General features: G+C 46.7%; 1 protein-coding gene and 1 pseudogene across 1 annotated transcript in view; both read left to right on the top strand.

Moving 5' to 3' along the window:
* The window catches only part of LOC138657475 (zinc finger protein 271-like), a 93956-nt gene extending 80233 nt beyond the window's left edge, over positions 1-13723 (top strand). Inside the window, exon 7 of the mRNA XM_069745269.1 lies at positions 12737-13723. Coding sequence (XP_069601370.1) covers positions 12737-13436 — 700 coding nt within the window. The 3' untranslated portion in view covers positions 13437-13723. The remainder of the gene's footprint in view (positions 1-12736) is intronic.
* LOC138657468 (zinc finger protein 585A-like) overlaps positions 1-16660 on the top strand; it is a 268682-nt pseudogene that overhangs the window by 104299 nt on the left and 147723 nt on the right.

Below are 16660 nucleotides of genomic sequence, written 5' to 3'. Positions count from 1 at the left end.
GGGGATCAGCCGTGTGTGAGTGACGGGAAGGAGGAGATTACGGGAGATGTTTCCACAGGTGTGTAATAATGTCCAGTGCATGATGATGATGACCGGCATGTGATTATAATAATGCCTCCCACTGTCTCCTACACTGAGGTCACCATGTTGGTCTCTCTGCATCCAGGCAGGCCGCTCAGTGGCATGGAGAGCCCTGTGGTAAGTCAGGAAGTGCCGTGCTATGGAGGTGTGGGTCAGACATACGGCTGTCGTCCCTCTGCCACTATGGAGGCCATCTTGGATGTAGAATGACCAGAACAAAAGTCTCAGTCGGAGGCAAGCAGAAGACACCAGGCAGGTGACAGTACATGGCAAGTGTTTGGTCACTCCTCTGTGACGGGGTGGAGAATTGCTTTATCATAAAAGGGTTTATGAGTTTGTATCTAGAAACAGCTGCAATGGCCACATTTAGAGTTTTTGTTATCTGACAATCATATTAGTTTTTGAGACCTGGTTCAATTAACATATAAACATGGAGACAAGATGCTGCCCAGAGCAGGCACCCTTTACCATCCACTTATATCCCCTGTCAGCATGTAATTTTTGGCCAAATCTTGTAATCTAGATAGATTCACTTTAGGTCGAAAAGCATTGGGCCACTCTCAATCATTGCATTCTGGATTTTCTTTCAGGCCCCATTGCATCCCCCTGTATATAACATCTATTGTTCCCCCCAGTGTATAACATCCGGCCCCGATGCTGCACCCTGGTGTATGACAACCATCGCCTCCCCCCCCAACACACACCTCCCCGGTGTATAACATCTAGCCCCTTTGCCCCTCCACGGTGCATAACATCCAGCCCCGGTGCATAACAGCCAGCCCTGTTGTGCCCTCTGGTATATAACGTCTAACCCCATTGCCCCCTAGTGTATAATAACATTATGACTCCTGAAATGTGAAGATGGAAAAACAATTTAAAAAAATGGATCTGTAAGGCCTATAATGTGGGAAATGTTTGCCACAAAAATCCACTATAGTTGTACATGAAAGAAGTCACACGAGAGAGAAGCCGTACTCATGTTCACTATCTGGGAAATTCTTTAGAGATTAATTAAATCTTGTTAGACATGAATAAGTCACACAAGATCAAAGCTGTAATCATGTTCACTATGGGAAATGTTTTATAAACACATTTAATCATATTAATCTCTTAAAGGTGGTTTTCTGATTTTGGAAAACCACTGTCTCTCAGTAACAAACAAAAATCCTGTGGTTTATTCACTCTCCCCTGGTTCAGTGCTGAGTGTCCGTTGCTGCTACAAATGTCCGTTATTTTCTGCAGTGATGATACCACAGACCGTGGGTGTGTGCTGCTGCCAATAGGAGGCTGACACTAAGTGATACAAAAAAAGTTAGCTCCTCCCCTGCAGTATACACCTTCCTGCTGGCTCTCAGCTAACCAGTTCATGCTTAGTGTCTTAGGAGGCACAGGTCTGGTTTCCAGACCTCCGTTTTTTTTTCCTTTCTTTTTCACCATGGAAGACGAGACGGGGCGACGGACCCTTTTGAAGGGGTCCGATCTCTCCAAACCAACAACGGGCGAGCACGTGGAGTGTCGCCTCCACATATCCTCTCCCGCAACGTGGGACAATATGCCAGACTCAGCCCTGACCACCCTAAGGTAACGAAACCCTAGGCTGTACAGGCGCATATGGACAGTCCGTGCGGCCCCCACTGCATCACCAATGCTCAGACAACGGTGATGGAAAGAGGCGGACGGTCCCTCTCCTCATCCCCTGAAGGGAAGATGGAGCTAGGGTGCCTACACCGTCTGTTATACAGCCCCCCCTCTAACTTTAATCTCTGGAGCCATGCGAGGTGGGGAGCTGGGAAGGATCCTGCTGCGGCGCAGTTTTCCCCTGCCGTTCAAGATGGGAAGCCACGCTCCAGCCCCGTGCCCATGTTCTCGGGCGGGTGCTGGGAGCTCCCTGCTGCTGGCGGTGCCTGTCCGTGGGCCGAGATCCCGTTCCTGCCTCCCTCTTCTGGGTCCGTCCCCTCCATACTCGGGTGGGCCTCAGATAATTTAGTCCCTGGCTTCTGGCGTGGTTAGGCCGCAGGTGGAAGTCCCACCTCTTTTAGCCGCCTCAACCTCGGGCGGATGCCGGGGAAAAATTTAGCCCCCGGCTTCGGCCTCCGATAGGCCGCGAGTCAAAACTCCGCCATTTCCAATGGGACCGTCCACCAATTGGGCGCATTTTTTATATGGGACATCACTGATGCTTCCTCCTGAGACACAGGACTGGGGTAAGTGCTACTCCCCCCAGCCTGGCAGCTGCAATATATATTCCTGCAGCTTATCCAAGTTCTGATTATAACAGCAGCAGGTCCAGCATGGCTAGAAGGACCCAGTCTCATACGTTTTTATATATGCCTCATGTATGGCCTGTCGGTCCGCTTTTCCGCTTACCCAGAGTAAACGTCTCTGTGAGGCCTGCGGTTCCGAGCACGCTCAGGAGCCCTCCCCTGCGACTCATCCCAGTGTGTTAGGAGCAGAAAGCATGGTCTTCCCCCCGGAATGGCCTTTGTCTTTGTCGCAATCTATGGCATCCCTAACAAAGGCAATCGAGTCCCTTCATACCCCATCTTAGTCCAGGAGCAGCGGTTCGCCTGTCCTGGAGAGGTCCTCTGACTCACAGGAGTCTCCGGCCTGCAGGGGCCGCTCTCTCACTATGCAGACGTGGGGGAAACGAACCCACACCGCGTCCCCCGGCATCTGCATCGCTGAGTTCCATCTTTCGTTCACCCTCACCAGCGGAGATTAGTGAACATTGTTCGGAGTACGATTCCGAAGGGTCCCTCAATTTAGAAGCGCCTGATTACTAGGAGTCAGTAGACAGTCTCATTGAAGCCATCAACCAAAACCTGGGGGTAGAGGACGTACCCACCTTGGCTTCCGGTCATAAGGTGTCTTTTAAGCAGCCCCATAGAGTTTTTTATTCAGTCGCCATGACAGCACCAAGATAGAGGGGATCCGCCCTTCAGGGACAGGAAACCTACAGACATAAAAGGGCGGCACCTCTCTCCCACATAGGTTGGTTTCCTGTCCCTGGCAGGGGAACCTCTTCAGACAGGCCTTATGAAGAAGGTCGAAGAAATGAAGATAACCCAGTCCTGGCAGGCCGATTCAGGTAGTGGGAGTCCCCTGCCTCGGTCTGTCCAGGACGCCGGAAGCACCACACAGCAGGGGAACATCTGGTGTCGGTGTCAGCAGAGAGGGGCAGCTTTTATTTAAATGCTTGCCTCTTAAGTGATCCGTCGCCATCAGGTACCAGGTGAGTATATGGGGTCTTCTGTTGTGGCCGCGCCCGTGGGTCCTCCCGGGGTCTGTCCGCGGCCTGGCGATGATGTGCGCGTCGGTTTGGGCGGCGCTGGCTTCTTCGACTGCGCGTCGGCTCGCTCACCCCGGTCGCGACCGGAAGGGGCGTGTCAGGATTACGCAGCTGGCAGCAGGGCATGTGCAGTGGGACCGCGTCGGCCGATGATGTCACTATCGCGTCCGAACCTGATCCAGGTATCCGGCAAATAAGCGGTGGAGGCAGGTTTGCGGATGGACCTTCAAAGGGGGGGCGGAGGCCTGTTTACGGTCGGTCCGGGGAACGGTCCTGGGGGAGGCACTCCAACATTTAAACATGGTACCGGGCAGATCACCTGGAGAACCTGCTGACCCCCATCAGGGGGCGGTACCTTGGGGGCATATTTAATGAGGAGTCTGACGACTGCTGAGTGCTTCTGACTCATTGTGATGATAAAGTCGCCGGAGCAGGGAGCCCCTCTGCCTGACAAGCAGCAGCAGATTCAGCCCATTGAGGAGCCTCGAATTATATCCCAGCGGCGATCTAGTGGCAGTAGTCGCACTGGTGGAGACAAGAATATCCAAAAATCGAGGCAGAGCAAGTCCTCAAGCCGTAAAACATCTCCGGCTAGGAAGGACCGCCCAGTGATTACGGTACCAATCACTGCCGGATCCAAAAGTGGATGGTATCCAGCGACTAGCGACCTGAATGATTAATAATCCATCAGCCTCTGTAAGAGGGGCGATGTCACTATTGGGTTCACTCACATCGTGTATTCCGGCGATTCTCTGGGCTCAATATCATACCAGAACACTACAGTGGGACATTTTACAGAATTCCCATCGCCTAAAAGCTCATCTTGACAGTAAATTTTCATTGCCTGTTGAATCCATTCAATCACTACATTGGTGGACACACGTACCAAATTTACATAGGGGTGTTCCCTGGATAAATCATATAACTTGGATAATAACTGCAGATGCTAGCCCCAGGGGAAAGTAGTTGGGTGCCGGGGCTGTGGTCTCAGTCTGAACAGAGTTTGTCATCCAATCTAAAGGAGTTATTAGCGGTAGAACACGCTTTCAGTAGTTTTCTTATACCCCTACAGGGTCGGCACATCAGACTTTTCTCCGACAACCAGGTAACCGTAGCCTACATTTACCATCAAGGAGGTACTCGGTCCGTTTCATTAATGGAGGTCGCGGATCGTATTTTTCAGATGGCCGAAAATCATCTACTATCACTCACGGCTCTTCACATAAAAGGGAAGTACAATATCATGGCCGACTATCTAAGCCTCAACCAACTCAGACCGGGAGATTGGACACTAAACTCATCAATCTTCAATCAGATCATACAATTGTGGGGATGTCCAGACATAGATCTCTTTGCCAACCGAGAAAACAGAAAGCTACATCGATTCTGCTCCTTAAACCCCAGAGACAATCCGTATGCGGTAGTCGCTCTTCTAATCCCATGGCACTTCAATCTCGCCTATGCGTTTCCCCCTCTGAACTTAATCCCAATAGTTCTGAGGAAAATACGGGAAGACGGGGCCCGAATAGTCCTGATAGCCCCGTTCTGGCCCAGAAGATCATGGTTTCCTTGGCTGAGAAGAAAGATGTCCATTTCCCAGCCATGGATTCTTCCAGAAATACCAAATCTCCTCTCCCAGGGCCCAATCCTCCATCCACGAGTGGCCAATTTACATCTAGCAGCGTGGAATTTGAAAGGTCATTACTAAGGGGAGGGGGTTTTCGCGGGACCTGGTAAATACATTACTTAAAAGTAGAAAAAGACTCTACAACAAACATTTACGTCAGGATTTGGAAGAAATTCTTATCAGTTTCAGAAACACGAATTGGTCAGGAACCCTGTATTAAACAAATTTTAGAATTCCTGCAAAAAGGATTAGATATGGGCCTAGCCAAAAGTACGCTTAGGGTTCAAGTATCGGCTCTAGGGGCACTATACAATAGAAATTTGGCCAGCAATCATTGGATAGTCAGGTTCTTCAAGGCAGTTATGAGATGTAGACCAATCATTAAACAAAAAGTAGTTTCATGGGACCTAAATCTTGTTCTCTCAGCTTTAACGCAAGCTCCATTTGAGCCTATTGATGATGCCCCAATTAAAATCCTATCCTTGAAAACAGCTCTCTTGGTTGCGCTTACATCCGCAAGAAGGATTAGTGATATACAAGCTTTGTCCAAACAGCCTCCGTACATGCAGTTTAGGGAAGATAGAGTTGTTATGAGACCTGATCCTCTTTTATCTTGCAAAGGTAGCTTCAAAATTTCATAGGTTAACAAGAGGTTGTTCTTCCCTCATTTTGTCCTAATCCCACTAATGATAAAGAACATAATTGTCATACTTTGATGTTAAAAAATGTCTTCTTAAATATATTTCAGCTACAAACGCTTGGAAAAAAGATAATTCCCTATTTATATCCTTCCAGGGAGTTAGAAAGGGACTTAAAGTATCTAAAAACACACTAGCTAGATGGATCAGGGAGGCAATATCTATGGCTTATACAGCAGGTGGCATGGAGATCCCAGAAGGTGTTAAAGCTCATTCCACTAGAGCCGTGGCCACATCCTGGGCGGAGAGATCTGAAGTGTCGATTGAAGACATTTGTAAGGCGGCCACATGGTCTTCTCCATCTACTTTCTTAAGACACTATAGACTAGATAAACTCCTCTGATCTCACGTTTGGGAGAAGGGTGCTTGAAGCAGTTGTCCCTCCCTAGTCCTTTTTACTTCTTTGAAAGTCTCTCGTGGTGCTGTCATGGTGACTGAATAAATACGTAAGCTACTTACCGGTAGCGGTGTTTTTCAGGAGCCCATGACAGCACCCTTATATTCCCTACCCTTTTCTTATATGGGTCAACACTTTATTTTCCTTTAAGTGCTAAAGTTTGCTCACTTGGTGAATTGTACCATATATTAAGTTGTTTTTATGCTACTAACCTAGGAGGCCTTCTCATGCTCTGTAAACCAACTGATGCGGGAGAGAGGTGCCGCCCTTTTATGTTTGTAGGTTTCCTGTCCCTGAAGTGAGGATCCCCTCTCTTGTTGTACTGTCATGGGCTCCTGAAAAACACTGCTACTGGTAAGTAGCTTACGTATTTTGTTCTCATCCTGAGTTTGAGGATATAGTACAGCGTCTCTGGGAGCAGCCGGATAGACGTTCTCGGGGCAGAGGGCTCTAAATGCAGATATCCTTTCGCCTCAGAGTTCCGTAGGAAGTGGGCGGAATCCCCTTCAGTAGACCCTCCCGTATCTCATTTGGTTTCTAAAGACGTTATTATCCATTCCTAATGGTTCTTCTATTAGGGATCCAACCGATCGACTTATGGAAGGTCTGGTGCGTTCAGTATTTGAGGCCTCAGGCTCAACCCTCTCGCCTTCTTTTGCGGCGTCTTGGGTGGCCAAGGCCATATCCAGATCAGAGTCTTTGAGGAGAGCTCAACAGGATAAGGATCTGCCATCAGAGGTGACCGAGATTTTGAATCAGGTCGCCCTAGCAGGTCACTATCTGATTAATGCGTTCTTGGATGAAGTCTCTTACTGCTCTGCTCTATCAGAGTGGCCGATTATTTGGCGAAAAATTGGATCAGCTCATTTCTGATACCACAGGAGGAGAAAGCAATTTTCTCTCACAGCAAAGGTTTAGGCAGCATTTCGTCGCCAGTTTCAGGCACGTTTTAAGTCTTTTCGGGTGGACCACAGCGTCAAACCCCGTTGGCCCAGGTTGACCTAATCAAGACAGAGATCGTCAGATCTCTTACAGAGCCAACCCATTGGGAAAAACGTGGTTACAACAGCCTAAATCAGGAGGATCTAAGTCCCACAGATTTTCAGCCAAATATCTGGAGGCAGGCTCAGGTTGACACCAACATATCCTTTTTTTCAGCCAATATGCAAACATGTGGGGTATCCCCTCCACGTATACCTCCCTATGATGTGAGATGCCATCCCTAGTCTGATTCTTAGGGGCGATGGTTCCTTTTAAAGGGCATTGATCTCCCCACACCATCAATAGACAAGCATATGGAGTGTCACCTCCATGTATACTCTTCTGCAGCCAGACCTAACACCGGAACCAGCCCTTTCCACCCGGAGACCTGAACTCTGTGGATGTACAATGGCACCCCTCTCTTGGCATCCAAGCACTCCCCTCTGCATAACCACTATTTAGCAGAGGAGGCAAGAAGCCGGACGATCCCTCTCCACTTCCCTGTTAAGAGGGTGGTGGATCAAGGGTTCATCATTTTAACTCCGCACTGTCAAAAGAGAGCGGAGGTTGCAAGAGACTGCTTTTTCTGACCTTCTTGATGCAGCTGGTCATTCTGCCATTTGGCAGATTAACCGGGGAAAATCTCCTGTGGCATACCTACTAGTATTCCTGCCCGAGGGGTTATGAATTAAAATTACTACAGACTATCAGATAGCAGATCTGATTTGTTCCGTGTTGCAGCCTCGGGTTTAGTGCTCTCCTTAACCACCTCTTGGGTGGCTAGAGCAATGGTCTCCTGGTTGAAGACCTTTACTACTTTGATTCACAACAGTAACCTTTTCCCGAAGACAGTACAGCTGGTCAATCAAATTTCTTGAGCGGGAGACTAGCTGGTTCACGGCTCTCGGATGCGGCTAGTTGCGCAGCGCTGTCAGCAGCAAATACCATTACATCCAGAAGGGCATTATAGTTCAGAGAATGGAAGTGTACTCTGCGTTCAAAAATGCCTCTGACATCACTCCCTACGATCACGTTTCCTATAGACCCAACCAGCAGTGGAAGAGTTCTCCAGGACTGTCTAGATCTAAGGGATATTGGTTCCAAAAAGAGGGACCGAAAAGTAAGACTAATTCTGGACCTCAAACTTCTACCAAGCTTGACAAGGTCCTCGTTCTTCGGATGGAGTTTCTCTGCTCAGCTTTCTTCAACGTAAAAGGGTGGAGTTTCTGGCATCCACCGACATTCGGGATGCTTAATTTCACATTCTTATTTTCCCCTCTTTTTCGCTTTTCCATTCGCAAACTGCATTTTCAAGTCACAACCTGGTTCTTCGGCCTTGCTACCGCACCCTGAGTGTTCACAAGGGTCATGATGGCTGTCATGTTCCTCTTGCACCCTAGTGGCGTGGTCGTCCTGCCCTGTCCGGTCGACTTTCTAGCCGCTCTTCCAGGACTACGCTGAGTCGTCTATATTAATTGCTATACCCTCTCACCTGGATTGGCAGCTTCATCTAGACAAGTTTTTCCTCTTTTTCAGCCCAGCAGATATCCTTTTTAAGGATGATCCTGAACACTTCCAGGGGGTTGGTAATTCTCCCTTGAGACAAGGCCGTGGCTCTTCAACTCAGAGGGTCTTGAGGAAAAATGGTGACAGCAATGGAAGCTGTTTTCCTTCGCTTCACTCGTTTTCGGTAGCTCAAATAGGCTTTCAGAAGGTAGTCTCTGAGCTCCTTCCTCATCCGGGAGAGTTCCTTCCAGTTCAATGATTATTAGTAACTGCCGTTGACAGCCTTCTTCTCCCGATCGTTGTTCTGGGGATCCGAACGATACGGCTAGTCCTACAGCAGGTCCTCTGCTTTCTGGTGGGTCTCCCATCTGAATTCAATCAGATAATGCCACCGCTGTTCCATACGTCAATCTTCCAACAGGTACCGACGGTCAGGCATCATGGACGAGGTGCCTCCCATTCTCTGATGGGCCGAGATCTCTCATTAGGTGATCTCGGCAGTACACATCCCAGGCGTAGACCTCTGGACAGCAGACTCCTTCAGCTGTCAGTGTCGCGCCTCAAGTGAGTGGGAACCTCTCTCGGAAGTCTTCTATCAGATGTGCCTTCTCTGAGGCACTCCAGATGTAGATCGGATGATGTCCAGACTGGACGCCAATGTACTCGAGTTCATAGTTCGGCCTTGAAATCCAAAAATCATTGCACTACCTCCGTGAGTAGTTTGGAAGCAGGAAGGGCCCCGGTGGTCTTGTGAGATCCGCACGGGGACCACGTTAGGTTTTTTTTTGGGGGGGGGGTTTGCGGAGCTAGGACCTATTCCAACGAAACTGCGAGTAGGGTCTTTCTCGCAAGGAGTTTTCACATGTGGTCCTTCCCTTTCACATACCGTTAGATCTTTGGGTTCTTAATGGTCCTGGGAGTCTTACAGTAGACTATTTTTGATCCGGACAGACTTTACTATCAGGGAAGGTCTCCTCTTTTATCTCTTCTATCTCGTCATCCTGGCGAGTCTTCGGAGCTAGCCGCTCTGTTCTTCAGACTTTTTTTCTTATTACCACCAAGGCAAGGTTGTCCTCAGGTCATCCCTGTCCCTTGTTAACAGTCCACAAAAGGGGGATGGGTTCTCCATGTTCTGGACGAAGTAAGTGCTCTGAGTAGGTACGTATCAAGCTCGGTGTCCTTCTGAAGGTTGGACACCTTATTTGGGCTTCCTGACAGTCAGAGGAATGCTTCCTGATCGTTACAGGAAGGGTTTAGCCATTTAATCGGTCATGTTAGCCTGGTGGATTCGTTACACCATCCAGGAGTCCTTCCGGGTTAGACGTCAGCCTAACTCCACTCTATTGATCGAGGTTTCTTGGGCCCTAGGCACCAGGCGTAAATAAAGCACGCCTGCAAGCTTGCGGGTTTGTCCAGTCCGCATGCAGCCATGAAGTACTATAATTCTCAGACTTCTACTGTTATGAGTCTGGGCAGGCGGACTCTGCAGGCCGCGGTGGCGCTATTGTAAGTAGCAGTTACACAGAGCCTGATCTGATGTTGTCCCACCCAGGGACTGCTTTGGGACGTCCAACGGTCTGTGTTCCCCAATGAGGCGAAGGAGAAATAGGGATTTTTGTGTACTCACCATAAAATCCTTTTCTCCGAGCCATTCATTGGGGGACACAGCTCCAACCCTGTTATTAGACTCTGCTTGTTTTGTAAATTGACATGCCATACTCTCATATATAATTTGACATGCTATACTCTCATATGTTGTTGATCTCCAACTGCTTTTGCACCGAACTGGTTAGCTGAGAGCCAGCAGGAAGGTGTATACTGCTGGGGAGGAGCTAACTTTTTTTGTATCACTTAGTGTCAGCCTCCTATTGGCAGCAGCATACACCCACGGTCTGTGTCCCCCAATGAATGGCTCAGAGAAAAGGATTTTATGGTCAGTACACAAAAATCCCTTTATGGGCTATAGTGCTCTCAATAAGACGTCAGCAGACAATAACAGACAGTAATAATTTTATTTCTATAGCACCAACATATTCCACAGAACTTTAGATTTTACAGGGGACTTTACAGACAATAAAAGACATTACAGAATAACAATAAACTCCTAGATCAACAGATACCAAGATGAATGAGGGCCCTGCTGCTTAAAATCTATGAGGATATAGGAGAGACAAAAGGTGGTTGGTAACAAGTGCTTGTATTGTACGGTCCAGCCATCAATGTAATAAATAGGGTGTTCATGTAATGATGCAAGAACCACTCACCAACCAGTGTGTGTACAGACACAGAGGGCTATTAGGTGCATGGAGGGTGTGAGAACAGATGATACGAGTGTACTGGTTTTGTAGTGAATTTTGTGTGGGCAAAACAGGGATAGTTAGATAAATGTGTTGAGGCGGTAGGTCAGTCTGAAGAAATGCATTTTTTAGGTCGAGAAGGAGAGATAGAGGGGTTCTGAAGCGTGGAGTGCTTTGTGGGTGACAGTGATAAGTTTATATTGAACTCTGAAGCAGATGGGTAACCAGTGCAATGACTGGCACAGGGTAGAGGCATTGGTGTAACGGTTGTTGAGGAATATGAACCTGACTACTTCAATCAGAACAGATAGTTCTGAGGGGAGAGTTTAGGAAGAGGGAGACCGATTAGTAGAAAATGGCAATAGTCCAGTTGAGAATGAAAAAGAGCGACAATAAGAGTATTTGCTGAGTGAAAAGTAAAAAAAAAGGTTGAATTCTAGAAATGTTTTTGGAGTGCAGATAACAAGAGCGAGCCAGTGATCAGATGTAAAGGGTGAATGAAAGATCGGAATCAAGTATGAATTCAAGGCAGCGGGCATGTTGCTGGGGAGTAATGGTAGAACCACACACGGAAATGGCAATGTCATGCATGGGTAAGTTAGTGGAGGGAGAAAACACAAGGAGATCAGTTTTTGACAGTTTCAGATAAAGGGAGGACATGATGTTAGACACATTGGAAAGACAATCACTGGTATTTTGTAATAATCATCGAGGCAGGACCCAGTCTCCCTGAGTCACTGAGCTGTGGGAAGAGCTTCATCGCACATCACAGCCCAGCATCGCAATGAAACTCCGCCCACAGCACAGTGACTGAGGAAGACTGGGTCCCGCCTCAGTGATGCCAGTTCAGCTTCCAATTCCAGAAGTTGTCGTGACACCACCGGACATCAGAGTCAGCTGCATCCGGGGGTCATGTAATGGTGATGAGCGTACAGTGATGGCCCCGTTCACAGGCACATTTGGAAACAGAAGGTATTTGAAAAAAGCCTTATTTCCAATGTTTAAATTTATTTGCCCACTACACATTGTATTACTCAGTTTGTATTAGTCAGATGAAGGAGCTGGACAGGCTCCATAACACGTAGCTTAATAAAATAATTTTAATAAGGGCTCCTTCTCAATTGCGAGAAATACGTCCGAGTCTCGCAGGTTAAAACCCTGCTCTGGCGCCGACACTCCAGAGCGGAGCTTGCGGCCGCACAGCAATACATGGAGCTGCACGCTCCACTCTGGAGCGCCGGCGCCAGAGCAGGGTTTTAACCTGCGAGACTTGGACGTATTTCTCGCAAGTGAGAAGGAACCCTTAGATAAGAACTCTCCCTGAATCCTTGTCAGTGCTTTTCAAAGCCCATTTTTTTTACTTATCTTTTTATCCTGATTCTTTCAATCTTGACCTCTTGGTGGGGGATCAGGCAGCACCACTGCAGCCATGGAGGATCAATCATGTTAACACCAGGGTTGTGCCTGGAGCTGCACAACTAATCCAGGGGAGTAGTAGTCACTCACCTTAACCTAATATTATCTGCTGTTTCACACAAGGAGCGCTTTCTATTTGTTTTTTTAATAAAAATAAATTTTGAAATTTCTTATAGGAAATTCTTGTGAGAATAATAGTTTATCACTAAATTGTAAAGAAGATATCAGGAAGCACTCTAATGGAGAAAACCTCTTTACCCTTCATGGACCTCCGGGACCTCACAGTACTTCACTTTCTTATAATCATCCTATTCTTGAGGAACCCTCTCCTGAGCAATCTCCCATTGTTACCAAAATTCCAGGTGATGACGTGGATACAAGATTTCAGTGTGAAAAACAAATGACTAGAAGCTCAGATTTTTTAACACAAGGAAAACATAAAAGAGAGAAGCCATACTCCTGTTCAGAATGTGGGAAATGCTTTACAAAGAAAGCAAAATTTGTTAGACATCAGAGAATTCACACAGGAGAAAAGCCATTTTCATGTTCGGAATGTGGGAAAGTCTACACAGATAAAGGGAGTCTTATTATACATCACAGAATTCATACAGGTGAGAAGCCATATTCATGTTTGGAATGTGGAAAAAGCTTTACAGATAAAAGGCGTCTTACTAAACATCAGAGAATTCATACAGGAGAAAAGCCGTTTTCATGTTCGGAATGTGGAAAATGCTTTACAGATAAAGGGAGTCTTATTAGACATCAGAGAATTCACACAGGAGCAAAGCCATTTTCATGTTCGGAATGTGGGAAGGCCTTCACAGATAAAGGGAGTCTTATTATACATCAGAGAATTCATACAGGAGAGAAGCCATTTTCATGTTTGGAGTGTGGGAAGGCCTTCACAGATAAAGGGAGTCTTATTATACATCAGAGAATTCATACAGGAGAGAAGCCATTTTCATGTTCGGAATGTGGAAAATGCTTCACGAATAAAGGGAATTTTGCTACACATCGGAGAATTCATACAGGAGAGACTCAATGCTCCTGTTTAGAATGTGGGAAAAATTTTAGAGATAAATCATATCTTGCTAAACATCAAAGAATTCACACAAGGAAGAAATCATTTTCATGTTTCCAATGAGGAAACTGTTTACAGGCAAATCACCACTTAATAAACATCAGAGTATTCACTCAGGAGAAAACCTGTATTCATGTTCATTGTGTGAGAAATGCTTTACACATTAATCAAGTACACACGAGAGAAGCCACACAGGAGAAAAGCCGTATTCATGTTCACTGTGTGGGAAATCTTTTGTAAATAAATCAAATCTTTTTAGACATGACTTAAGACATGCAGGAAATAAACTGTAATTATGTTCACTGAGTTTTATAAATTTTAATAAACATTACTCAGAATAATTGAGTACACCCCTTTTGATAAGTAAGTTTTTAATTAACCCCTTCCCGCCACGGCCCTTTTTCGTTTTTCGCTCCCCTCCTTCCCAGAGCCATAACTTTTTTTTATTTTTTCATCAATATGGTCATGTGAGGGCTTATTTTTTGCAGGACGAGCTGTACTTTTGAGCAACACCATTGGTTTTACCATGTCTTGTACTAGCAAACCGGAAAAAAATTCCAAGTGTGGTGAAATTGCAAAAAAATAGCAATCCCACACTTGTTTTTTGTTTGGCTTTTTTGCTAGGTTCACTAAATGCTAAAACTGACCTGCCATTATGATTCTCCAGGTCACTATGAGTTCATAGACGCCAAACATGTCTAGGTTCTTTTTTATCTAAGTGGTGAAACAAAGTTCCAAACTTTGCTAAAAAAAAAAACCAAATTGCGCCATTTTCCGATACCCGTAGCGTCTCCATTTTTCGTGATCTGGGGTCGGTTGAGAGCTTATTTTTTGCGTGCCGAGCTGACGTTTTATGGATATAATTTTTGTGCAGATATGTTCTTTTGATCGCCCGTTATTGCATTTTAATGCAATGTCGCGGCGACCAAAAGAACGTAATTCTGGCGTTTCTAATTTTTTTCTCGCTACGCAGTTTAGCGATCAGGTTAATGCTTTTTTTTATTGATAGATCGGGCAATTTTGAACGCGGCGATACCAAATATGTGTAGGGTTGATTTTTTTTATTGTTTTATTTTGGATAGGGCGAAAGGGGGGTGATTTAAACTTTTATATATATATTTTTTTTTTCATATTTTTAAAAACATTTTTTTTTAACATTTGCCATGCTTCAATAGCCTCCATGGGAGGCTAGAAACTGGCACACTCGATCGCTCAGCTACATAATAGTGATCATCAGATCGCTGCTATGTAGCTGAATTGCAGGCTTGCTATGAGCGCCGACCTCAAGGACCTCTATGGTTACCATCCTGATGCATCGCCGACCCATCAGCGTTTGACAGCGGCATTTAACAGGTTAATAGCGGTAGGTGAATCGTGATTTCACCCGCTGCTATTGCGCGCACATGTCAGCTGTACAAAACAGCTGACATGTTACGACTTTAATATTGGCTCACCGTTGGAGCCCACATGAAAAGGGGAGACACGACATGCGCCGTACTAGTACGGGACATGTCGTGAAGGGGTTAATATCTCACGGAACACAAGAAAAATTTCAAAAATTTTGGCAACAAGGAGTTTCATAGAACATTTTTTAAACTCTTAACTGTTATGACCTGGTGGTTAAGAGGCCACACTGATATGACCTGGTGGCTAAAACGCAACATGGAGCGAGCTCTGAGAAGGTGGTATCTCTACTGACCGCAGTCCCTAATCCTAACAACAACACTAGAAATAGCCGTGGGATGTTCCTGACTCTCCCTAGACACCTCTTCACAGCCTAAGAAATAACTACCCCTAAAGAAGGAAATAGAAAGCTATCTTGCCTCAGAGAAAACCCCCAAAAGGAAAGATAGCCCCCCAGAAATATTGACTGTGAAAGGAGAGGGAAATGACGTACTCAGAAATGAAATCAGAATTCAGCAAAGGAGGCCAATACTAAACTAGATAGACAGAGAGAAAAGGATACTGTGTGGTCAGTATAAAAAACTACAAAATCCACGCAGAGTTTACAAAAATGAACTCCACACCGACTCACGGTGTGGAGGGGCAAATCTGCTTTCCCAGAGCTTCCAGCTACCCTGAATATGACATAGTGACAAGCTGGACAAAAAGAGACATATTTGCAAAGCAATAGAGTCCAAACAAATGGACAAACAAAAACTAGCAAAAACTTATCTTTTGCAGACAAGGACTGGCCATATGAAAATTCCAAGGAGAGAACCAAATCCAACCAAGAACATTGACAGCAGGCATGGACTAAAGCCCAGAGCAGGTTTAAATAATAAACCCAGGCAAGGCGATTAGTGAAGGCAGCTGCTACAGCTATCTAAAGGAGCAGCAGTTCCACTCGAAACCACCAGAGGGAGCCCAAGGGCAGAACTCACAAAAATACCATTAGCAACCACAGGAGGGAGCTCCAGAACGGAATTCACAACACTTAACGACAGTAATATGTCCACGCATGCTAGTACTTATTGACGCAGGACGGGCGATCGTGCGCCAGCTGATTCTGACAGCTGGTGCTAAGTGCCAGGAGCGGTCCCGCACTGCTCTCCTCACCTTAACTCCCTAAATGCTGCGATGAAACTCGGCCCCTCTGCCCTTGGATCGGAGAAAGCGCCGCGTGATGGGTCACCAGAGCTAGAAAAGTTGCTTGATCATGTGCAGGGCATAATCCTCTCCCCCGCACCATAGGTGCCTCTCCCTATACAGCCCCCACACAGGGGACACCACACTCCCCCGCGCACCACACATGTAGCCCAATGGTAGGGAGTGTGTGGGACATCACACATTACCCTGGCAGTGCCATGTAACAGTAACCCCATGAAAAAAACAAGACCCGCAGTCCTACGTAACACACAGCGCCAGCTCCATATTAAATATTTAACCCCTTTCTGACCTCGGACGGGATAGTACGTCCGAGGTCAGATCCCCCGCTTTAATGCAGGGCTTCGGCGGTGAGCCCGCATCAAAGCCGGGACATGTCAGCTGTTTTGAACAGCTGACATGTGCCCGCAATAGCGGCGGGTGAAATCGCGATTTACCCGCCGCTATTAACTAGTTAAATACTGCTGTCAAACGCTGACAGCGGCATTTAACCGGCGCTTCCGGACGGAAATGAGCGCAGCGGTGACCCCGTCACATGATCGGGGGTCGGCAATGCATCAGGATAGTAACCATAGAGGTCCTTGAGATCTCTATGGTTACTGATGCCGGATTGCTGTGAGCGCCACCCTGTGGTCGGCACTCATAGCACACCTGCAATTCAGCTACATAGGAGCGATCTG

Source organism: Ranitomeya imitator, chromosome 1, assembly GCF_032444005.1.
Source record: "Ranitomeya imitator isolate aRanImi1 chromosome 1, aRanImi1.pri, whole genome shotgun sequence".
Taxonomy (NCBI): Eukaryota; Metazoa; Chordata; class Amphibia; order Anura; family Dendrobatidae; genus Ranitomeya; species Ranitomeya imitator.
This window is presented reverse-complemented; position numbering and strand designations above follow the sequence as displayed.